General features: G+C 42.5%; 1 protein-coding gene across 4 annotated transcripts in view; it reads right to left on the minus strand.

Moving 5' to 3' along the window:
• Nucleotides 1–25,090, minus strand: part of LOC311488486 (butyrophilin subfamily 3 member A2-like) — a 28,307-nt gene extending 3,217 nt beyond the window's left edge. For 2 of the 4 annotated variants that reach the window (XM_084545222.1, XM_084545221.1), the window contains exons 1-3: nucleotides 8,847–8,930; nucleotides 5,268–5,322; nucleotides 4,927–5,014 (exon numbers count right to left, since the gene is read on the minus strand). In XM_084545222.1, the coding sequence (XP_084401348.1) occupies nucleotides 4,927–4,990 (64 nt within the window). In that variant the 5' untranslated portion in view covers nucleotides 4,991–5,014; nucleotides 5,268–5,322; nucleotides 8,847–8,930. Of the gene's footprint in view, nucleotides 1–4,926; nucleotides 5,015–5,267; nucleotides 5,323–8,846; nucleotides 8,950–9,066; nucleotides 9,196–9,278; nucleotides 9,567–10,882; nucleotides 11,225–13,020; nucleotides 13,109–13,227; nucleotides 13,301–16,444 lie in introns of those variants that run through there. The other 2 variants (XR_014699083.1, XR_014699084.1) reach the window with 2 other exon arrangements.
• Between the last annotated feature and the right edge of the window lie 129 nt (nucleotides 25,091–25,219).

The raw sequence follows: 25,219 nt of genomic DNA on the forward strand, positions 1-25,219 counted from the left end.
ACTGGTAGATGTGTCACTGTGTTTGGAAAGCTCTATATAGGAACTAGACCATTTACAGTATTTACATGTAGAATGTAAAGTAAAATGGTTTAAACTTTATACCAGTGGTGCACATGAGAATTATACTATGGTCTGTAGGGCTTCGCCTCCCCCCAATTAGGGCGTACATGGACGACATGACGACAGCAACGTCAACCGCTCCTTGTACCAGAAGATTGCTGGATAAGCTAAATAGCAACCTGCAGTGGGCTAGGATGAAAGTGAAGCCTATTAAATCCAGGAGTATTTCTATTGTTAAAGGAAAGGTAGTAGATAAGAAGTTTGTTATAAATGATGAGGTGGTTCCCACAGTGCTGGAAAAGCCAGTGAAGAGCTTGGGAAGATGGTATGATGCAAGTCTTAGTGATAAGGCGCAGTTTGAAGGGTTGAGGCAGGAAATGATTCAAGGCATTTCAAGCATAGACCGGTCAGGGCTACCAGGGAAGTTAAAATTGTGGTGCTGGCAATTTGGTTTACTGCCTCGGCTAATGTGGCCGCTGACGGTGTATGAGGTTGCCCTTTCAAAGGTAGAAAAGTTGGAAAGAATGATTAATTCATTTATCAGAAAGTGGCTTGGTGTCCCACGCTGCTTAAGTGACACAGCCTTGTATGGGAAAGGCATTCTGGAGCTCCCAGTTACTAGCTTAACAGAGGAGTTTAAGTGTACTAAAGTTAGACTGGAAATGACTCTAACTCAGTCAAAGGATCCAGTGGTTAGGAGTGTAGTGCCTACTGTTAAGACAGGGAGGAAGTGGAAGGCAAAAGAGGCAGTGCAGCAAGCACAGGCAGCTCTTAAACATAGGGATATCATAGGTCATGTACAGCAAGGGCGTGGAGGCCTAGGGCTGTGTGCAGGGAAACCTCTGTGGAGCAAGGAATCAGCAGTAGAAAGGAGAAAGATGGTAGTGGAAGAAGTACAGAAGCAAGAGGAAGCAGTTAGATGCTCGAAGGCAGTGTCGCAGGCTAAGCAGGGTCAGTGGGTGAACTGGGAGAGTGTGGAGAAAAGGAAGGTGAAGTGGAGAGAGCTTTGGAGCATGGAGGCTAGGAGGATTAGATTTATGTTAGGGGCTACTTATGATGTGCTGCCAACTCCCCAGAACCTAAACCAGTGGGTAGGTGAGGATGCTGCCTGTCCACTGTGCACTTGTGTGTGCACGCTTAGCCATATTTTGACAGGTTGTAAGGTTAGTCTTTCCCAAGGACGTTATACCTGGCGTCACAACCAGGTACTGAAATGTTTAGCAGCTGCAATAGAGGAAAAACGGGTGAATGTAAATTCCATGGCCGTTAACAGAGAGAATAGATGTATTAAGTTTGTACGGGAGGGAGAAAAGGCTAGACCGGCAGGCATCAGGCATAACACGGGACAGCTAAGAGTAGGAGAAGCCTGGCAGATGAGAGCGGATTTAAATGGACAACTGGTTATTCCAGCTGAGATAGTTAGCACTCGACTACGGCCAGATCTGCTGTTGTGGTCTGAGCCAGAGAAAGTAGTTTATTTATTAGAGCTGACTGTCCCGTGGGAAGACAGAGTTGAGGAGGCTAATGAGCGAAAAAGAGCTAAGTATGCAGAGTTAGCAGCAGATGCAGAGCAGAATGGATGGAAGGCTTATGTCCGCCCGGTAGAAGTGGGTTGCCGTGGATTTGTGGCAAAGTCGGTGATTGCTCTACTGAGTGAGCTGGGCATACGAGGAAGAAGACAGAGGACTGCGGTTAGCAATATGTCCCGGGCAGCAGAGAGAGCCAGCGATTGGTTATGGGTACGCATAGAAATAAACACTAGAAGTCGCGTTGAGCCTCTTGGAATGCGTCGATACGGCCGCCATCTTGGTACAGGGGTTCAGTCGTTTGACTACGCATTTTCACAGTGTGAAAGCGAGGGAAGATGCCGGACTTTTGTGCTGCATATGGCTATAAACTATAACAACTTTCAGTCATACTGATACTACGGCACCAGGCCGGTATTTAGTTATATGCTACTACTACATTGTGTGATTTTTACAAACTTGTGCAAGCAGCCTCACCATACCTGCCAACATTGAACTATGAAAAAGAGGGAGATTTTCTGGGGAAGCGGAAATGTGCTACAACGTACGTCCTGAAATGACTCTACAGCTTCTTGGAGGCAAATATGTGTAATTTTATTCGCAATAAAATACAATATATTATACATACAATAATAACAGAAAACCTTGCTGTCAAAAATTTCAGTGACTCCAGGACGCTGGAATTCACTGTTAAGCCTTCTCAAGGTGTCGTGGGCCTAACTTAACGAAACATCGGTGAAGGGAGGTGCCCACTTGAAAACCCCAATGATATGCTGGATACTGCTGTTGTCTTCATGTTACTTGGTAGCTATGGTTAGCTGCTGAGCGGGCCATACAAGCCAGCAGCGTTTAGTTAGTTTATGTTTTACAATGTCTGAAATATGCTACTCAATGGGCTTACAAGCCAGCAGCTTTTACTTAGTTTATGTAGATTATAGGCAAGGCAAGGCAAGGCATTTTTATTTATATAGCGCATTTCATACCAAGAGGCAACTCAATGTGCTTTACATAAAAACAGAACAAATTAGAACACACAGTTAAAAGCAAGAACAAAGAAAAAGAAAAAGAAAAAAGAAAAAAAAAAGAAAAAGAAAAGTGTATTATATATATACATATATTAAAACGATTAAGAGGACTTACAGTGTAAATCCAAGATTACGATTTAAAATAATTTAAAAGGGCTCAGCCATATGCACATGAAAAAAGAAATGTTTTTAACCTGGATTTAAAAGTGCTTACAGCTGGGGCTGATTTCAGCTCTGCTGGTAGTTTGTTCCATTTGTGTGCAGCGTAACAGCTAAATGCTGCTTCACCGTGTTTGGTTTTAACTCTGTGCTCCACTATCTGACCTGAGTCCTGAGTATAGGTTAATTGTCATATTATATGACCATAGGTTTGGTAGGGTCTCTTAGCTGAACAGTGCCTCTAAATGTGTTTTGCCTGGGATTTTGGCACAAGGGATTATAACATCTTATCCTGTGTATTACTGAATGTGTTAAAACTAATATTAATTCCTGATAATATTGTCATGGTCCTGGGTTTCCTGTGCATCTAGTGCTTTGTTTTTTGTTCTCTCTCTCTGTCTCTGTCGCTCTCATGAGGCTCACCTGGGCAGGAAACTGGCAGCAGCACCTGACTCAGCTGCAGCCTATCACAGAGTTTCCGCTAGAAAAAACTGGCACCGCACAATGTGACCAGCAGGTTTTCAATTTACCGGACAAATGTTTGAAATTCCGGTCAAATATTATTTGAATTTATTAAGCTTAAAATGCTAAATGATATGCAGGCTATATAATACCGATATTAAAGCATGTCAATTTAATCGTTTTATTGAAAGTGCCTTCAACTGACTAACGTGCGTAACTTGTAAAATAAATATTGCACAACCTTGCGCTTATTTAACAAAGAAACTGAAGGCCTATTCTCTGATAAAACAATTAGTAAACAAAAAACACATCTGGACTGGCTCAAACCACTTTAGTAATGCAGTGTGCTGCTACTTGAAATAAAAAAAAGTCTGTTTGATATGAGTTTGAAATATATGTAATAACAACGCTATATAAACAAACTGAAAATAAATCAGTTAAAAAAAAACTTCATACACATTTTTGCTGCAGCGAAATGTGCAACAGCAGAATTTAAATCATAAGTGTCTCGTAACTTGCAATGTGCATTAGTCTTGTGACCTTGTTCAACCCCAGGCGACTTTGTTGCGCTGTTTTGATTCGGTTCTGTATTAGTAGTGTAAAACCCGGATCTTTCCGGGGATTTGGATCATTCTGATTCACTCACTGATATGAGCCGGGCTGTACGAGTCACTTTAGTTACTTGACCCAAAATGGGCCGATTACGAAAGAAAGTGTTCGAAGTACATTCACTGGAGACATAATAAAGCATAGTAAACACCTAAGAACAGATTATTACAGTTACCTGTGATTGCCTTTTATCAGCTGGTTAAGTTTTGTTTCTCTACGTGTAGTTCATAAATCAGTACGTTTTGTTTCTCTGCCGAGTGAGATGTAAGATGTTTGAATGGTTCCGTTTATTGATTATATATCAATCAAATGTGGTAGGACTCAACTGAGCCGGTTAAATAGATTCTAGATTCATGATTCTTGAGTCTTCTTTGATGGGTGGTTATATGAGCCGGCACACTGGATCACGCAGACTATCTTGGCCAGTTTAGTCCACTCTGGGTAGATTTCACGGAAATCTCTTTCACGGACTTTGCAGGCTGTTGAGAGGTTCAAGCCTCCATAACTGCGGAGCGCTGTCATTACAGCGGTGGCGTCTTTTTTTCATCGGACATTTTGACCGTCAGGGTTAAAAAATGCCTTAATGCCTTATGTTTTCCCCTTTGCATTTCCATTTTTTTTGCTCTTGGATTTACTTCCCAGCTGAGTTTTGTTCAACAATCTCAACCTTATCGACTTTAACACGTGCTTTAGTCTCTTGCTTTTTGGTCCAGCCTCCAGCTGGACAGACCTTTGCGGCCATCATTGAATTCTACATGTCATCATTTACTGATGAGGCCTGCTGACAGGACAGAAAGGTAGAGACATGATCTGTTATCACATAACCAACTGTTGTTGTTCATTCATTTTCATGTTTTCTGGTGAATATCTCTTCTACTGTGAACCATCATATTAAATGTTAGAACTCAGAGGACAAATGAGTCCGTCAGACGTCTTTGAGCCTAGATACATGATCTCTAGCTGGTGTTCTATGTGTCGTGTTCAACAGTTTTTGTTCCATAAACAACAGAGGTGATATAAATGAGAATAAAACATAACATTTTTATCTAAACACACCTGGTTCATCTATGACTCTGTTTAGTTACCTGTGCAGGAGTGAAGACTTTGGAAAACCAGAGCAGTGAAGACAGAGAGCCACCATTTATCCATCCCACTTTAGATCCTAGCAGCATCCTACACAAACCACAACATGATCCAGATGTCATAAAACAATATTCTTAATAAGTTCATTAAGTCAATGTGCCGTATCTTCCGGTAGCGCCCCTCAGACCATGTTGCAGTAAATCAATCCTAACTCAAGGTTCACACTGCTCGACGTGCAGGTGGCTAGAGGCTGACAGAGGACCCTGTTTAACTCTGAGAATAAATACATGTTCTATCAGTCACTCTTGATGCTGTAAATTAGATCTTTTTGGGTGAAACCTACCTCGACAACTGGTTACCGTCTGCCGTGTCTGCCCGCACTTCCGTGTCTGCCAACACTGTTAGGTTGGTACAGAGAGAGAGAGAGAGAGAGATCAGAGAAGAGAGAGAGAGAGAGAGATCAGAGGAAGAGAGAGAGGAAGAGAGAGATTTTGATTTTTACAAAAATACTTTATTTACTTGAACACATGAGTCATCTTACATAAAGATCATCATGTTAATAAATAAGACGCACACAGATTCATACAGTAAAAGTTTGTGCAAATTGCAATTCTTCGTCTTCCTCAGTGCAAATAACATCTTATAACACCACAGTTGTTCAAACGAGTCCTCTGACTGACAGGAAGTTCAGCAGCTGCCACTTAATGTGGTTTGTCTTTTTGTGGCCTGCACCAAAGATGAAGCTAGTCTCAGAGAACCTTTCACCAAATCTAAAAACAACAGTTAAAAGATTAAAGAATTCAGTGAGTCTTGTAAACTCAGTGAAAAGATGAAGACAGTCTCATTCAGCTCACAAAAAGGACACTTATTGGTAACAGCAGGGTTAAGAACAGAGATAAAAGCCTTTGAGGCAATAGCCCCATGTAAAAGCCTCCACTGGAGGTCAGCTGTCCTTTTCTTGAGGGGGGGTTTATATAAAATTCTCCACTGTGGGCTCAGAGCATCGTCTCCTCTCAGCCTGCTGCTCCACACAGTGACTGCTCTGTTGCTCAGAACTTTCTTCTTTGTACTTTTAACACAGTTCATGTACAGAGTTTTTTTTGTCCGCTCTGTACAGGCTCAGTCTGTCAGGGTTGTATGTGTTCAGCAAGGGGCCCCCCTCAGCCCCCCAAGAACAGGGCTCAGGACAATCTCAGGGAACGGGTCTCTGTGGTCAGGTTCAGCAGTTCCCCGACCATACCAAGACCCTCTGAGCCACCTGAGCAGAATGAAGACCCAGCAGAGAGCCCACGGCCCGGGCATCAGTCAAGTCTGGACCTGCTGCATCCACCAGCTGCTTCAGGCACAAGGTCTAAGTTTAGCGCAGCGCCCCCATCAGCCCAGGCATGGCGGTGCTGCACACATCCAGCCTCGCAGCGTGGATCAGTGGCTCCTTCAACAACCAGTGCAGAGAGTTAGACTTTTCACCTTTTTTAAGGCTAAAAAGAGTCCGGGATCTAAAAACACCCAGATAAAATGAAGGTAAAACCCTTAAATTTAGAAGTTTAGAATCAGTTAAAAACAGAGCAGCATCCAGTCCCAGGTTATTGACACCTGAGAATACAACTAGTCACTTCTCTCCAGGTCTGGACCTGTCAGGAACCTCTGGATGGACTGTAACCTGAACGTGGCTGTTCTACTGGCCAGGTGAACGAGGCCCTGTCCTCCCTCCTCCCTGGATAAAAATACTACACTCTGTGGTACCCAGGTGAGATCAGAGAGATCAGAGAGAGAGAGAGAGAGAGAGAGAGAGCAGGCGATGCTTGCACTCTACCTCCCCTGGGTCCTAAAATACAGTGGTGGCCCTGAAGGTATGAAGGTAAAAACACAACAACATTACAGAAAACACAACGAAATTTCAGATTACAGAAAGTGCAGGGACACCACTTCTTGTTTCTGACTGGACAGAACCCGACAGCTGTGTTGTCCGTGCACAAGTTTTAAACCTCATTGGAAAGAATGGAGAAGGAGGTGGCATTAATAGAGGAATATTTTGATACGGATAATGTCATTCTTGATATGCTTTCAACCCATCATGACATTAAAGGAACAGTATGTAAGAAATGTATTTCAGTTAATCATAAAATGGCCCTGATATGTCACTAGACATGAAGAAATCATGTTCATTTCAAATACTTATATCACTGACAACAGTGGTCCGGCCAGGATATTGTCATTTAAAAGTGAGAGTTGCAGCCCTCAACTGATGTTATTGTTGTCACCCTCCACCTATCTACTAATCACCAAGTCAGTAGAGTTTCGTCATCCGGGTTGCCAGCTCTGCTCTAGTTACCGCAGCTGCAGCTACGAACGTGACGGATAAAACATGTATAACGTTACGAAACTACGTCGTGACAAAGTCCGAAATAAAACAAGGATTTGTATAGGAGATGCCTTTGAAAGATGGAGACGGCTGAAAACGGAGAAGAATTTGAAGACAGACGCCAACGTTGCTAATTTTCTCCTAGCTAACTTACTTGTACATAAAGTAAATGGACATTTAAAATATTCACAACAGTCGAACAAAGTTATGCATGTTTGTGCAAAGTAACGTTACGTTAGCGCATACAGAGGAGGTGGGTCATCGAACTGAAAAGGTAAGGAATTGTTTGGGAAATAAAAACGGCGAGTCGTCATTGCTAACATTAGCGATGCATTATGAGCCCGTTTGTCTGTCATTATGCTGAAACGCCGAGGAAAACAACATTAGCACGTCGATTATGGCAATGTGAAACATAATTGAGACGTATTGAGTAGCCTAATGTTACCTCGGTAACCTGGCAACCTCGAGTCAGGGGGGAGGTTGGAGGGGATACACCGTTCTACAGTATTTTGAAAGTGATTGCAGTACCAGTTTTGGCCACAATCTTACATACTGTTCCTTTAACATGTCCCTCTGAACCCTTAAAGCACGGTTGAAGGAGTTAGGACTGAGGAGACGGGGTAACTACGTCCTCATCATGTGTCCCCTCGGCCTCTTTAAATAATGCCAATGTCTTTCCACAAGACATGCAGAGATTTGGCAACGACTCATACTTTCTTTCCACAGTGTGGACAGAACATGTTGTCTGTTTTCAAAGCTCATCATGTCTACACTTCACATAGCTGACCATTCACAAAGTGTCATTTCTTGACTTGCATGAAACAACCAATCACATCAGCTCATATTTTAGCACGGGCTTTGTTGTCCCTACCCTTTCTGTAAGCTGAAATGTTGTTGTGTTTTCTGTGATGTCGTTGTGTTGTTATGTCGTTGTGTTTTGACCTTTAGGGCCACCGTACTGAAACCATCCCGTTACACAAGTGCAGTCCAAATACACTGGGGGGGGGGGGGGGAATGATTGTCCTTCGTCCTCCCGTCCTCCAAAGTCCAACAGTCCATAGAGTCTTTCAGAATCAAACTTATCACGTCTAAACTATTAAATCACATACCTGGTGTTGATAAACGGCCTCAGAGCCTCAAGTGACTTTAACCAACTCATAGACCTCAGCCTCTGAATCAACACAACCTTTGGATCAGACTAAAAGAAAATGAACATCCTCAAGACAGCTACTATTACTCACCTGAGAGAAGGAGACCTGTGTTTGGTTTCTAAAACATTTGATCACTTTAGTATGTGTGTGTGTTAACAGCATCTCTCTAGTGTATGTTTTCTACGTGGTTGTGTAATGTTTGACAATGATTAAGAAACTTGAAAGTGAAAAGAAGTCAGAAGAATTTTATTTCTTACATTAAAATCTTACAAAAAAAATAAAGCATGTTTTCGTGTTTTCTTTGCTTTTGTTCAAGAACATTTTTATAGAAAATTCACTTTAAAGAAAATAATTATCAACATAAAGATTTTCAGTGTATAAAGAGTAGAAATAAGTCTATTTGAGTTACATAGTGTCCAGGTTCCTCTGTCTTCTGTCATTGAGAGGCAGGACGTCATGGTTGGTAGAGTTGGACTGGTTGTTGTTTATTGACCCTTGGTTTTTTATTTTCTCTGTGGAAAAGAAACAGTGTAATAATAAAACTGTAAAAGCTTCACAGTTAAAAGATCAGAACAAGTTAATAGAGATTTAATAACATGGAGATAGTGGAGTGAAAATCTGAGACGTACTTTGGTTTGGTTTCCTTATCAACACGACTGAGGCAACGATGAGAAGGACGAGAATCACGATGCAAATAAATATACGAGTGATGTTAGAAGTGGATGAACTGGTACTTGTTGGTGTCTTAAATAATTCATCTGAAATGATGAAACACAGAGCAAGACAGAATCAGTTTCATAATAAAGGTCTGGTTCTAGAGTCATCATAAACCATGTTCTACCTGGAACATGTATGTGAGCCTCTCTGGTCTGGTTGATGTTGTTCTGTTGGACTCTACAGGTGAAGCTGTTGTTGTGTCTCTTGTCCACAGTCATTCTGCTGCTGACAGTATAGAGGTCATCAGGACCTCTGACTGTCTCTGGAGGTCCAGCAGAGAGCAGGTCTCCCTCAGCGTCCAGCCACAACACCTCAGGCTCTGGATACCAGCCTGCAGACTCACACTGTAACACCACTCCTCCTGTGATGGAGGTGGAATTGGTGATGCTGACAACAGGTGAGGAGACTGAACCTAAGAAAAAAAACAGCCGATTTTCAACATCATTTGTTTTGAATGTCTTTTTGTAACATTTAATTTAAACCTAGCATTGTAGATTGGCCTCTGTAGCTGCAGTATTGCTCAGTTTAGCTTTGTCTTAGCATGTTAGCTGCAGGGTGAATCACCAAAGGCTGCTGGGATTGTTTAAGGTCTCACCAATCATCTCTTCAGACCTGGGACCTCATGTACGAAGGGTGCGTGCGCACAAAAACGTCCCGTACGTTATTTTTCACAGAAAAAATCACATATATCAAGAGTGAAATGACCACGAACATGTACGTGCCTACACCAACGTCATGTCTGGTGAGCACTGGCTTCTACAGCTGTTGATCGTTTGGCGACACTTTGAGGTGATGCTGGGAAACTGTCATAAATGTGAAAACAATCAGTCCGACCGATCAGGACTGTGTCGGTTGACCCTGAGCAGAGCCATGCCAGCCGTGTGGGACGGAATTATCCTCATGTCAGACAGGTATATCAAATTCCCACAATGCATCTGAACAGGTCAACATTAAAGTGCAATTTCCAGCGAGAGACGATTTTCTGAATGTAATCGGAGCTATTGACAGCACCCACATTGATATAAAAGCACCATCACATGATGAAACATTTTCATTCGATCAATATACAGATCATATGTGATGCGCAAATGCAATTAACCAACATTGTGGCGCGTGGAGGACAGCTGCCAAAGAGGACATTTTTGCGTACCTCCACTCCAGTGAGTAGCGTCTTCACTTCACTTTCTGTGAAGTTCTTGTTTTTTTCCCATCTTACTCATTCTTACGTTTTCATTTTCTGAGCAGGCAGAGAGGGGAATCTCAAGTACAGGGTCAATATAAATATAATTTGCATATTTAAAATGGGGCGTGGACGGGGAGGGGTCGGGTACAACATGCGTGCGCTCAGTTCCACGTTGATTAGGATGTGCAAAGGAAATGTGCTTCTGGATCTGAGCGTGCGCCACGTTTTAGAAGGAAATCCACCCAAGTCTTTGTACGTGAGGCCTCTGGTATTTACATGAGTCCTGAGTGATGCTATAGTTTAAACCTTTTGATACCTTTGGTCCTCGTAGCCGTAAACCAACGAAACAACAAAGTAATCCAGAAAAGAATTATTGAATGTGAGTAAACATATCAACATGTGATTAGATGCAGCAGGAACTACATTAGTTCCATGTACTGTATATATCCCATACATTTCTCTTCTACACAACAACAACAAAAAAGGCAACGTTAACTAATTCCCTCCACCTTCCATCTTTTAAAATGTCACATTGTTTGACTCACCAACAATGAGTTGGATGGAAGCTTCCTTCTGTATCGATGGAATGAAACACTTGTATTCTCCTCCATCAGACAGTACCACCTTCATTATTTTCATGGAGACATTTCCATTCTTCAGTTCATCTACAAACAGTCGTGTGCGGTAATAATAAGATGGATTTTGATTCTCATAAATCAGTCGTCCATCTTGATGGTAATGGACGTACTTTGGGTCCAGACCAGGTTTGGTCCACATGACTGTCATTGAATCAGCTCTGATGGAAGGTTCAAGACGACATGGTAGAATGACATCATCACCAGCCAGGACCATGATTGGTCCATGGGAACAAATCAGATCTGATTGTCCTACAAGGAGAAACATGAAACTTATAAGTTTGTAATAACTTTGGAAATGTTAAATTGTACATTGTGTCAGCTGTGGCTCAGTGGGTAGAGCAGGTCGTCAATGAATTGGAGGGTTGATGGTTTAATCCTTGAAACATGCCATATGCTGAAGGGTCTTTGAGCAAGACACTGAACCCCCAGTTGCTCCTAGTTCTTGACACTGGTAGATGTGTCACTGTGTTCAGAAAGCTCTATATAGGAACTAGACCATTTACAGTATATTAATTACATGTAAAATGTAAAGTAAATGGTTTAAACCATATACCAGTGATGCACATGAGAATTATACTATGGTCTGTGTTAATACTAATATTATTTCCTGATAATATTGTCATGATCCTGTGTTTCCTGTGCATCCAGTGCTTTGTTCTTTGTTCTCTCTCCCTCTCTCCCTCTTGTTAGGCTCACCTGGGCAGGAAACTGGCAGCAGCACCTGACTCAGCTGCAGCCTATCATCTATCAGCTCTTTTTAAAAGGTCGTAGCTTTCCTCCAGAGCCAGATCATTCTACCTGTTATGTTTTGTGTCAGCACTTGAGTCTTGCCTCTTGTTTTTGTGGTATTTGCCTGTTGCAAACATAGATCTCATCTCCTGTGTTTTTTTTCTCTCTCTCTTTTTTCGGTTCCTCCCTGAGAGAGACAGTTTCCTGTCCTTCCAGCTGTTTTGTGTTTTGTTTTTGTTGGTTTCCCTTGCTGCTGGAGTTTTCAGCACCTTTGGTTTTCCCTTTTAAATTTTTGTTTTTTTCTTTTGCTCTTGGATTTACTTGCCAGCTGAGTTTTGTTAAATAAAGTCAACCTTGTTGACTTTAAGACATAGTGCTTTAGGGGCCGTCCACACAGAAACGCAAAAACGCAGAAACACAGAAGTTTTGCATCGTTTTGGCCGATCGTCCACACGTATCCTGTAAACGCATTGCCCTAAAGTGCACTTTTCTGAAAACGGGTCCCAGGTTGGAGAAATTCGTAAACGCACCTCTTGCGTTTCTGTATAGACGGACACAAACGGAGAAAACGATGACGTCATCGCCACACTCCCGAGCAGCCTTACACATCCCGCAAGACGTCTCATAACAACATCAACAACAATGGCGGACTACATGCTAGTTTTCATGCTGGAGAATATATTGAGCCTGTTAGGGTTACTAAGGCAACATATCATGCTGCTGTGCCACCACGCTGAGCAAAAAAGGCGATTTGTAAACAGCGCTCAAGATTTGTGCGCATGCTCCGCCTCTTCCTCTCCGTTTTTGGTGAATTTCTGAAACTGAAACAGTGCCACCTATAGGCCTGGAATATGAAGTAGCGTTTTCGGTCGTGCTGAAATGGATCTGTGCGGACACGGATATTTCTTGAAACGATGCCCTCGAAAACGGAGAGGGAAAAGATCGTTTTCATACGTGTGGACGTGGCTTTAGTCTTTTTCCTCCAGCTGGACAGACCTTTACAACCATCACGCCATCATTAAATTCTACATGTCATCATTTACTGATGAGGCCTGCTGACAGAACAGAAAGGTAGAGACAGGATCTGTTATCGGATAACCAACTGTTTTTTTTGTTTTGTTTTTTTTTCAACTGTAAACCATCATATTACATGTTAGACCTCAGAGGACACATAAAACCTATGATCTTTAGCTGGTGTTCTGTGTGTCGTGTTCAACAGTTTTTGTTCCATAAACATCAGAGGTGATATAAATGAGAATAAAACATAACATTTCTATCTAAACACACCTGGTTCATCTATGACTCTGTTTAGTTACCTGTGCAGGAGTGAAGAGTTTGGAAAACCCAAGCAGTGAAGACAGAGAGCCACCATTTATCCATCCCACTCTAGATCCTAGCAGCATCCTACACAAACCACAACATGATCCAGATGAATGAATTCAAATATCAATGATATGACACTAAATAAAGACCATAGAATCAAGTTCACATGCAGACAGTTGAAATGATCAACGAGAAACTCACCTTCTGTCTGTGAGAAGCTGCTACTCCAGAGAATTGAAACATTCTGCCTCCTCAGCTCTGTGGAACCAGATCCTTTTGTGCATGACATGCAAATGGAGAGATGGAAACAGTTCATTGACTCTGCAGCAGTATATACTGAAATAACCCTTTGGATCAAATTTTACTTGATGATGTAAAAGTTGTTGTGCAGGACACAAGAGGAAGGAGAACAGAACAAAGAATGAGCTGAAATAGTCCAAACTAAATAACACAATAAATAGAATGGATATAAATAAACACATGGGAAACAAGACACGTGTAGTTAATGAGAGGAGCAAACCAACAGAGACAATGAGTGAAACGGGAAGTAAATGCACGTGCAGCAGTAGCTTTAATATAAAACACTTTCCATTCTCAGACTCAGCAACTTTTTCATTTACTATTAATACATTCATGGTTAAGAGGCTGCTCTGCTGATCCCAGGTCTCCAGCCAGTAGTTAGTAGCTGTACGTCAGTTCAGTAGAGAGTAGATAGTGTATCTGTCATGGGAGTTTCCACCCCTAACCCTGAACCAGAACTATAAACTCAAACAGCAACTTGAGCTGAGTTTCTCACCAGTCCCCTGAGGCAACACGTCATGAAAAAGAGGAAGGGCTTTTACATACCACAGTATTTGGCTAGCCACCAGTGACTGTATAAGTATCAGAGTTTTAACGTAACAATCAGAGCAATAACGTATGTGACATTCTCCATAAAGGCCTTAATTACTCTTATCTCACTGTCAGTAAATTTTATAACACATGTTATAGTGGAATCTAAACTGTTCTCTTCTCAGACAGCGACTGCCATTTAATTGAATGACTACTGTTACGCTTCTGTCCATCACCACGTTAAGCCCCACCCCCAAACAACATGATTGGCCCATAAGATCTTTGCAGGAGCAGAATCAGTTTCCAAAGGAGAGGCTCCAAATAAACATTTATAGGAGGGGAAGTTGGTCTGACCTTCATGATACCCCTGTGTCCTCATGTTTCATCCAGTCATACATATTGTTCTCATGGTCTCTCTGTAATTCCAACAGTTACGTGAGTGACTGTCTCTGAGAAGCTGCCACAACAGGACGAGCTTCTCTTTATTCTGGATCAGCTGCAGCTAAAATAAAACAATGAACTGGATCCTTTACTAACCCTTTACCTCCCAGGCTGCTGAGCTGATCAATGTCACCATCTAGTGGTCACTATCGTGCTACTACAACCTGCACTGTAAATTCAAACAATGTCCTGAGTTATGATTCATTCTAGTTTTTTTAAGTTTACGTTCTCTCACCGAGTTTTCTGCACTTTTTACCCGCATACTTGTTTCATTAAGTTACATAGCTGTGCAGCCCAGTGCGCATGTCCAAACTCATTAAAACGCAAGAGGTCAAAGCCGCGCACCTGGACCCAGTGCTCCTACCAAAGGCTGGCTTCGGTGGGAAAAGTGCTTTGATCCTGTCTGGATGAGCACCAGTGTAGTGTTAATATTTAACATGTCTCTGCCGGTTCCTGTCTGTTAGCTGCTGGATTACGACGCGCTTCTAATTTAGCTGTATGCGTTAACCAGTTAGCTTAACAGGCTATGGGCGGCGGCTCCGGGGCCTGCTTCAGCTCCAGGTAGTGGTGTGCGATACCGCTAGATTTGGTATCGATCCGATACCAAGTAAATACAGGGCTAGTATCGCCGATACCGATATCAATACTTTTGAATAATTACAGTGGATGCATAATCACTCTGAATCAATATAATTCTGAATGAATTTTCATGACATTTAAGTGTGATTTGCCTTTAGGATTGTTAATCAGTTAAAATCCAGTACAGAATTTAGGCAAAGTTTATCAGTAAATCACAATATAAGTTTTTGTTCAGAAACAACACAAAATGATCCCTCGAGGACAAATAAAAACAAATTATTTTTCAGGCAGAGTGTTCAGAACCTACAATACAATTATAAAACTAAATGTATCCCTTCATTGCACTTCTTTCTGGATGTGGATGTACAAAATTATCACTTCACAAGAAATATTATAAATAATGTAAGGAAGTGTTTAGGAAGTACAATACAATACAAAAATAAGACAACATTTCTCCCCTTTAGTGCACTTTTTTTCTTCTTTTCAGGGGTCTGTCAGGGCCAGGGGATGGGGGATTTTAAAAATTTCCATATGCTTATACAAGTTTGTTGTGTCACCACTGTATCTACAGCCTTTTTACAAATAGTACGACTTGCTATCATTTAACTAAACAGCCTACTCTTTCTCTCTGCCATTCACCTGCTGGTAGCGGTGGGCGGTGTTCGGTCACCTGGTGCCGCGGAGTCACGTGACGGTACAACAAACACACGAGGGGGGAGAAGGAGCAAAATGAACCTGCTCTGCTCTGTGACAGCAGCAGCATTTAGACAGAGTCAGGTCGCCTCTTTAATGAAACGAGAGAAACTGAAACTAAAGTATCGATCTCATTACATTGGTATCGATCAATCTTGATACCAACGTTGGTATCGAGATTATCGATATTTGGATCGATCCGCTCACCACTAGCTCCAGGCAGCAGAATTTATAAGTGTGTCAGGGTGCAGTCATGCTCGTGCTGCTGGGACGTAAACATTAGCTACGGTCAGTCCAGACGGTGTGTGTGTAATGTCAGTTAAGGTTTGTTGGTTACAGTTTGTAGACACAACATTCAAACTGAGCGCTTTCTTCTTCTAGGGCTCAGTACACGCCCGCTGCTCCAGACAGAAGTCATAACTGACTCAGCAGAGAAAGGTAATACAGTCTGAGTGAAGCGCTGGAGCAGCGGGCCAGTCCACGCGGTAAGCACGGAAAATATCATGTTATCATAGCCGCCACAACCGGACATTACACTCAATAATTTTTACACTTATTTATAACTACAGTATTTTGATAAATGGTGACGCCTGGCACAGTTTAGTGACTTTACCCAGTTTGGTTTATTTCATGCAGGTGGTATGATCCTAAACACTAAAACCAACAAACCAACCCAGAAGAAAGGAGACAGGTGGGTACTGTTTTCATTTAGACATTCAAAAATGCAGGTCAGATTAATTACTGATGCTTATCCTTAAGTAATACATTGCTTGCTTAGATATGAATGACATGAGAATGTGGTAACACATGACTGTTAAAATTGTTCTGATTTAATACATTTTTCTGTTTATTTATTTTTTCCATATAGCCTACCTTAGGTGGTGTCTGTGGCAGTTAGAAGAGAGGTCACCAAGACTGTACTGGCCACCAGGACACCAGATAACTATCACAGCCAACAGTTATCTGGTACCGCAGCTTTTCGTCCTACTGCGCCTCCGCCCTCACTGCTGCTTCGTTGATAAGAAGTATAGCGACTATCCTGTCCTCCTTTAGTCACTGGTGAATGGGTGTGGGAGACTGTTTTTGACGCGCTCTTAATGACTCTCCATACGCTTTTCCATGTTTGGGTGATGTTCCCATTTAATCCAAGTTACAACAAAAACGTAATCATACAGATGCAAAGAAAATAACTGATGTGATGCTATTGGAAACAAAAGAAACTGAGGTGAGTGAGCCATGCAAGCGGTAAAAACCGCATGATCTTCCAACCCATTTCCCCCATGGCCCTCTGACCCCGTGCTTATAAAGAAAACGTCATACTGCCACCTGTGGAGACCTGACGTAACCCACGAAACAAACAAATAAACAGATGTGGCTCCTACACACCGGCCCCTAATTGTGATGATAGAACAATTACATCAAAGCATAATAGGAGTCACAAAACAATCTAAGCTACTGTCGTCCCTCTCCTGAGTCAAGATCCTCCAGCACGTGTGACCTTCACACTGCTTCTTGAAGCAAGAAGAGCTTGGATATGGGCCGCTCCAAATGCCCCGTTTTTGTCTTTAACTGTACTGCACGTACAAGACCCTTCTTGTCTGGGTAAGTCTTTGTTACTCTTCCCATAATCCATGAACCACGAGGAGCCGTTTGATCCATGAGAACAACAATATCTCCACTCATAAAACTCCTCCGAGGCTTTGTCCACTTTTGCCGTTCTTGCAGTAGTGGTACGTATTCTCTTATCCACCTCTTCCAAAACAGATCTGAAAGGTATTGAACCTGCCTCCATCTTCTCTTGATGTAAACATCATCCCTTTGAAACAGGCCAGGAGCAAGAGTGGGTTTGCCTTTGAGCAAAAGAATATGATTTGGAGTGAGAGCTTCCAAGTCATTGACATCATCGGAGACCTTGGTTAGAGGACGATCATTGAGAATAGCCTCCACTTCACACAGGATAGTATGCAAACTTTCATCGTTCAAAGATTGTTGTCGCAGAACAGAAAATAAGACCTTTCTGACCATCCTGATGAGTCGCTCCCACACACCGCCATGATGGGATGCAGCAGGGGTGTTGAACCTCCAGTCGATGCCCTTCTGCAGGAGAGTGCCTCGAATCTTGCTTTGGTCTATGGCGGCTAAGGCTTCTCTTAACTCTCGCTCTGCTCCAACAAAGTTTGTGCCATTGTCTGACCTCACACTACACACTTGACCTCTGCGACACACAAATCTTCTTATAGCATTAATACAAGAATCCGTGTCTAGAGAATATGCAACCTCCAAATGTACGGCTCTGCTTGCCATGCAGGTGAATATTACTCCATACCTCTTAACCATTGCACGTCCTCTCTTGACCTCAATGGGCCCGAAGTAGTCCACTCCTACATTGGTGAAAGGGGGCAGGTCTGGAATAATTCTCTCCCTTGGCATGTCGGCCATTTTCTGCTCACTTGGCTGTCCTCGATACCGTCGACAAACCACACATTTAGATATTATTTTTCGACAGGCAGAGTTAGCATTTGTGATCCAGTACTTTCGTCGCAAGGTTGAGAGCATGTGATTTCTCCCAGCATGGCCAAGTTGTTGATGAATATGTTGAAGAATGAGATTGGATACATGATGACCTTTGGACAGTATTACAGGATGTTTCAACTCCTCAGGTAAAGCTGACCTACTGAGTCTTCCTCCCACTCTCAACAAACCATCCTGCAACACAGGATCCAGCCTGTAGATGTCACTGGTTTTCTTTATACCTGAGCCTCCACTCCCCAGTGAAGTGATTTCTTCCATGAAAGCTGCCTGCTGACTAAAGCTAATAATGGCAGATTCTGCTCTGGAAAAGTCACTCACAGAAAGTGACTGACCTTCAACAGCGTCTCTAGCCTTTCTCATCTCCTCTTCAGTTGCATGTGTCGATGAGCTTGCAGAAGACCCCATCACCTCCTTCCTTTTTCTCTTTAGTTCCAGGAGAATCGTTTTGAGCCTAAGAAACCAGGCAACTGAGGTCTTGAGTTTAGTCCACACCGAAAAATGATGAATAAGTTTTGTGGTGGCATCCTCAGAGCCAGAGATGATGACATTTGCCCTTAGGTCCCTTTTGACCTCTGGATCCTCTGTGGAAATGGGCTCTTGAGCAAAAGGTTGTGGCCAGTCCACTGCTGGCATTTGAAGAAAGTCTGGACCCTCAATCCATCTTTTACATGCCAGGAAGTTATCCACAGACAGACCTCTGGATGCTTCATCAGCAGGGTTGCTCTTTGAGCCGACATACCTCCACTGAACCACATTTGTTGCTTCCCTTATAGAGGCCACTCTATTTGCCACAAAGGTGTGAAATCTTTTATTCTCATTATTAATGTACTTTAGTACAGTCTGACTGTCAGTCCAGAAGCAGGACTCCTTCAACTGTAATGACAGTTCTTTCCTGAGCATGTTGTCAACTTTAACTGCAAGGAGAGCAGCAGTAAGTTCAAGGCGAGGAATTGTTGTTTGTTTTAATGGTGCAACTCTAGCTTTGCCCAACATAAATGCAAGATGTATCCTTTTATCCTGGTTCTCCAACCTCAGGTAGGACACTGTTCCATAGCCGCGGTCACTACCATCTGCAAAGTGATGTAACTGTGCATGTATGGGTTCTCCAAAGTCCTTTGGTTTGATGCAGCGATCCACCTTAAACTTCACCACCTTCTCCAGGTCCATCAGCCATTCTGTCCACTGCTGCGAGAAAGTGGGGGGTACAGGATCATCCCAAGACATGTTTTTGCGACACATTTCTTGCAACAACATCTTTGGCAGCAAAGTGAATGGTGACAAAAATCCCAGTGGGTCATAGATGGAACTGACAATTGAAAGAATACCTCTTCTGGTATGTGGTCTCTTTTCCACTGCAGGCTTGAATGTGAAAGTGTCACTTTCAGCACACCAACTCAGCCCAAGCGCTGTCTCCACTGGCAAGTTGTCCTGCTCCAAGTGCAGCTGTCTGGTTGTTTTGGACCGCTTTGCCTCTGGAATAGATGACAATACCTTTCGACTGTTGCTGGTCCACTTTAGCAGCTGAAATCCTCCTTTTGCACATATGTCAGCAAGATCAACAACCAACTGCAGTGCATCCTCTTCTGTGGGCAGGGATTTCAAACAATCATCCACATAAAAGTTGTTATAAATGGTATCAGTTACCTCCACTTTGAAGTCATTCTTATTGTCTGTTGCAGTCCTCCTCAAAGCATAGTTAGCACAACTTGGTGATGAAACTGCTCCAAAGATGTGAACTCTCATCCTGTGTTCCAGTGGACTCTGTGACGTGTCTCCTTTCGGCCACCAGAGGAAGCGAAGAAAATCCACATGCTTCTCTGACACCTTCACCTGGTGGAACATAGCTTGAACATCAGTCATTAGAGCAGTGTTTTCCTGTCTGAATCTTGTTAAGACACCAAAGAGAGAATTTGTGAGATTGGGGCCTTGCAAAAGCTGACAGTTTAAAGAAGTTCCTCTAAATCCTGCTCCACAATCAAAGACCACTCTCAAGGTTTTCTTCTTTGGGTGATAGACTCCGTGATGAGGGAGATACCACACCCTGCCATCTTTACGTTCCAGTTGGTCTAGAGGAACCATCTCTGCATATCCACTGTCAATCAACTCGGTGAGAACCGCTGTATACTCCTCCTGATAGTTCTTATTCCTTTCAAACTTCCTCTTGAGACTTTGAATGCGTTGTTCAACTATGCACCTGTTGTTTGGCATGGTGATGTCATCCATTTTAAAGGGCAAGTCCATGCAGTAATGACTTTCCTGCATGCAAATGGACTTCTCAATGATATCCATAAATTTCAAATCCTCCCTTGACATCTCCTGCTTTTCCTCCATTATTTTCTCATTGAAGTCCTGGTTATATTGAGAAATCAACAGCTCCTCCAGTCTGACGATGGATATCCTATTGGCATATATGGTCGAGCAGCCTTTCTGACAACCACTGTTGCCCCTCAAAGGTCCGTTGATGACCCACCCCAGTAGGGTCTTCACGGCGTAAGGTCCATTACCTTTGCTGTTGATTATTTCCCATGGCTCCATGAGTTTTGGTGCATTAGTCCCAATCAAGATTCCAACCTCAGCATCCAGTTCTGGGATCCTAATCTCTTTCAGATATTCCCATCTTTCAATATCTCGCTGAGTTGGGATGTTGTTCTTTGACACAGGAATTGTTTCTTGCGTGAATGTCTTTGGGAGCTCCACAAATTGATTACTGTCCAGCCTTGACACCTCAAGTCCTGTAAGAATTTGGCTTTCAACCACCCTTTCTTGGCCCATGGTGCGCAACATAATGTGAGTTTTTGTGCCCGGTAAATTCAACTTCTTCATGCAGCTGATGGTACAAAAGGTTGCTGTACTTCCAGGGTCTAAGAAGGCATACGTCTGCAGCACCTTATCTCCTTTCACAGACTTCAACTGTACTGGGATGATGGAAAGAGTACAGTCTTGGTCTCCGGCCCCAGTACAACCACCTGCTTGCAGAGAGACAAGTGCACTACTCACTGGTGTGTCCTGATGTTTGCTGCCTTTGTCTTTATTGTGGATATGCAGAATAGTTGGGTGCTTTAGATTACATTCATCACATGACAGCCGATTTCTGCATTCCTTGCTCATGTGGCCAACCTTCAAACATCCAAAACAGATTCCTTTTCCTCTCAGGAACTCGATTTTCTCCCTTTGAGAAATTTTCTTCAGTTTTGAACATTTGGATAATAGATGGAGCTCTTCACAATAAAGACAGGCTTCTGGTGACAGCTCTTTTGATGTTATGGGCTCCCTTTGCATTTTGTACATTGTTGACATAGGAGGTACAGTGTGGTTGGTAGCTGCAATGGTTGTTGCAAAGCTGCTTCCTTTAATGTTGCTCCTGGTTAGCGGCTTGCCCCTGTTAACAGGCTTTGTTAATGTGCTTGGCCGTGGATCTGAAATATCACCGAAGAGTGGATGAGACAAGATCTTAACTTGATTCTCCAAAAAGTTCACCATATCAGGAAATGTAGCTCTGTAGCCTCGTCGTTCTTGAATGTCACAGGCTGTAGATCTCCATCTTTCCCTTAGCTTGTACGGCCACTTCATAATAACATTCCTCATGTTGGATGGGATATTCAACTCCTCCATGTAGTGTATCTCGGTCATAGCGTTGCAACATCCTCTGAGGAACAAAGCAAATTCATTCAGTGCCTGAACATCCTCTGCCTTAACAACGGGCCAAGCAAATACCTTGTCCATGTAGGCTGTTGCTATCTTGTACTCGTTACCAAAGTGTTCTTTCAAAAGACCTTTTGCTCTTTGATAACCTTGTTGTGGTGTCATATGAAGACAACTTCTCACCAGCTCTCTGGGCTGCCCCCTGGTATATTGCTCTAGAAAATACGAACAGTCTTGATAACTGCTGGTCTTCTCTTCAACGCAATGTTCAAAAGTCCTAAAAAATGAAGTACATTGCAATGGATCACCATCAAAAATTGGTATTTGTTTTTGTGGCAAAGTGACTGACATTTGCTGTTGTACAAGCATGGTAGTGATTTCATTTTGCCTTTGCATAACTCCACAAATGATGTCGTGCTCAGCTGTATTTTGCAGTGGTGAATGTCCATTTTGAAACCTGGGCAGTTGTTGCTCCTGTGCAGCTACTGACCTGAGGGGTGCACCAGTAGAGGCTATGAGAATATTTTGAGGTTGGTGCTTTAATGTACTTGTATGGAACATTTCAGTGTTTGGCTGCAACTGTGACCTGAGTGTGTTATCCATTCCAATTGAGGCTCCATGTTGGATTTGGTCCTGTGGTTGTGTTTGCACATTCACCTTTGGTCGCACATCTTGCTTAGATAAGACAGGTGGCGCTGTTGAGCCTTGATCCAAAGCCAGGATTTTTCCTTTTGGTACAAATTCATTTGCATTTGGGTTGAATTCCAGTTTTTGCTCTTTAAGTCCTTTGCTTATGTATGAGTTCATTCCATTTGAACTGGACTTTCCTCCAACATCACTGCCTTCCAGCACAGAGAGTCTTGCAGCAGCAGCAGCTATTTGTGCATCAATGTCCAGCTGCTCCTTAATTTTCCTCAGTTTGTCACTTTCCTGTCTGAGTTTCTCCTCTTGTGCTTCCAGTTCATGTCTCCTTTGCAGAGCAACAGCTTTCTCCATTAAAGCTGCTTTCTCAGCCTTTGCCTTTAAGCGTGCAGATGAAGTACTAGATGTGGCTGATCTAGAATGACTTCTCCTGCTTGATCTCTTACTTGGCACATTAGACACACTGTCCTCAGGATTAATATCATATTGACACTCAGACTTTGCATTTTTATCAACACCATCATCATTTTGATCAGTATCATTTTTATCAACACCACCATCATTTTCATCAACATTGCCATCATCATCATTAGACATTCCATTCCCTTTCAACCATGTTGATATTTCTTCAACAAACACATCATTGTTGGACCTTTTGGACTGAAACCATGTTTCTTGTTTTCTCTGCTCCTCCTCTGGGAGAGAAAATTCAGTGAGCAATGTGTTATGACACTCAGAGGCCTTTCGACATAGTTGTTTGAACCTTTTTAGATTATGTTGAACAGCAAAGACATTTTCCTTAGACACCAAGAGAGGTTTGATATGTGTCTTTAATTTGCTTGCATGTGCAAAATGGTCTTTCCTTTCCTTTTGGAGTCGTTCAATCACAAACATGATTCCTTTAAGAGTAGGTTTCCTTGTTCTTTTTTCCGAGGCATCACTTTTCACAGTCGAGTCGGTTTCAGGATTAACACATTGCATTTCATTCATTTTTAACCGGAGCGTACTGGCGCTTTAAAGTGTAGACCAGGGGTCTTCAACGTTTTCCAGGCCAAGGACCCCCAATCTGATGGAGAGATGGAGCGGGGACCCCCTACTTATATATATATATTGTATAAAATTGTGTTTTATATTAAACCGGTCCTATAGTATGGCACAGCAGCATAGATCGTTTATTTACATCAAGATGGTTGACTCTGTTGCCGTTTATGATCACTACTATCAGGAAATCGCCCATAAATATATGTTATATAATAGTTAGAGCCTTGATTCTTTTCCCCATAATCCCCAAGCTGTATAACATTTAAAAAGAACTTCATGTGTGTTTAAAAAAAATTGTGGAGGTGAATATAAAAAAATGTCTAATCAATCAAAACATTTTCGCGACCCCCCTGCAGTACCTCCGCGGACCCCCTAGGGGTCGCGGACCCCCTGTTGAAGACCTCTGGTGTAGACGCTTCAGAGTGCTGCGCTATGTTGCCGGCCTGTATGCGCACGCCGTGCGCACTTTATCCATATGACTCAATCACAGTCACACAACGAGAACTATTATCTTTTTCCTTCAATGTCCATGAATTCACAAGTCATCAATGAATAAAGTCTTGAATGAGAAACATCAAAGCGGCCGACTGCCGTATTAGCGCAATGCTGTTCCAAACGAGCAAGCATCCGTACAGGTGAGTGTACTAACCGGACCTCCCAGGTGTTACTCCGTGCCCATAAACGTTTCCTTCCTTTCGGGATGACGGTGATGGAATTGATGCGTCCCAAGATGTTATCCAGAAGAAGCTCCAAGTCTCCGGGTAGGATCGGGTTTTTACTTGTATAGCGACTATCCTGTCCTCCTTTAGTCACTGGTGAATGGGTGTGGGAGACTGTTTTTGACGCGCTCTTAATGACTCTCCATACGCTTTTCCATGTTTGGGTGATGTTCCCATTTAATCCAAGTTACAACAAAAACGTAATCATACAGATGCAAAGAAAATAACTGATGTGATGCTATTGGAAACAAAAGAAACTGAGGTGAGTGAGCCATGCAAGCGGTAAAAACCGCATGATCTTCCAACCCATTTCCCCCATGGCCCTCTGACCCCGTGCTTATAAAGAAAACGTCATACTGCCACCTGTGGAGACCTGACGTAACCCACGAAACAAACAAATAAACAGATGTGGCTCCTACAAGAAGCTTTCTCAGTATACTGGACCAAAATCCTTCCGAGAAGGTTTTGTCTTCTAGAATATAGACAACATTTTAAACTTGTTTTTATTTCTATCACTGGATTTAAATATAAAATATGATGATGAATAATAACAATGATAAATAATTAGTAACATCTCAATGGGCAGGTTGCTAATCCCAAATACTTCAACCTTAGACATTACAATAGGTGGTGACTGTCTCTTTTAGTCTAATTTATTGTTCTCCTGTATTTTTTTGTCTACTGCAAGACGGATGCAGTGGACGTGTAAGTTCTGCACTTTTGTCTCTCCAAAACGAGGCCAGCTATTAAAGCATCATAGATTAAAGCATGGTGGCTTCACAAGAACCTCCCTAATACCATGTCTTCATCAGCAGTGTATTTGCACATTCAAATCTGGTAAACCCCATTTAAAAACTAAGTATAAGTGGTGCTAAAGAGATATTCTGACCTTTTATTTATCTACCCCCCCCCCCCCCCCCGTTGTTCAGCCAAACTCGTTGATGATCTCTTTCTAGATAAGTTTCCGAATGAACAGCATGTTGATTATTATTGTTGTTGTTTACAGATACTGAAATAAAAAAACATGTTTGTAATGCCATTTTGTGAATTCTTATTTTTGGCACAGTATATT

This window comes from Chelon labrosus, assembly GCF_963514085.1.
Source record: "Chelon labrosus genome assembly, chromosome: 1".
NCBI lineage: Eukaryota > Metazoa > Chordata > Actinopteri > Mugiliformes > Mugilidae > Chelon > Chelon labrosus.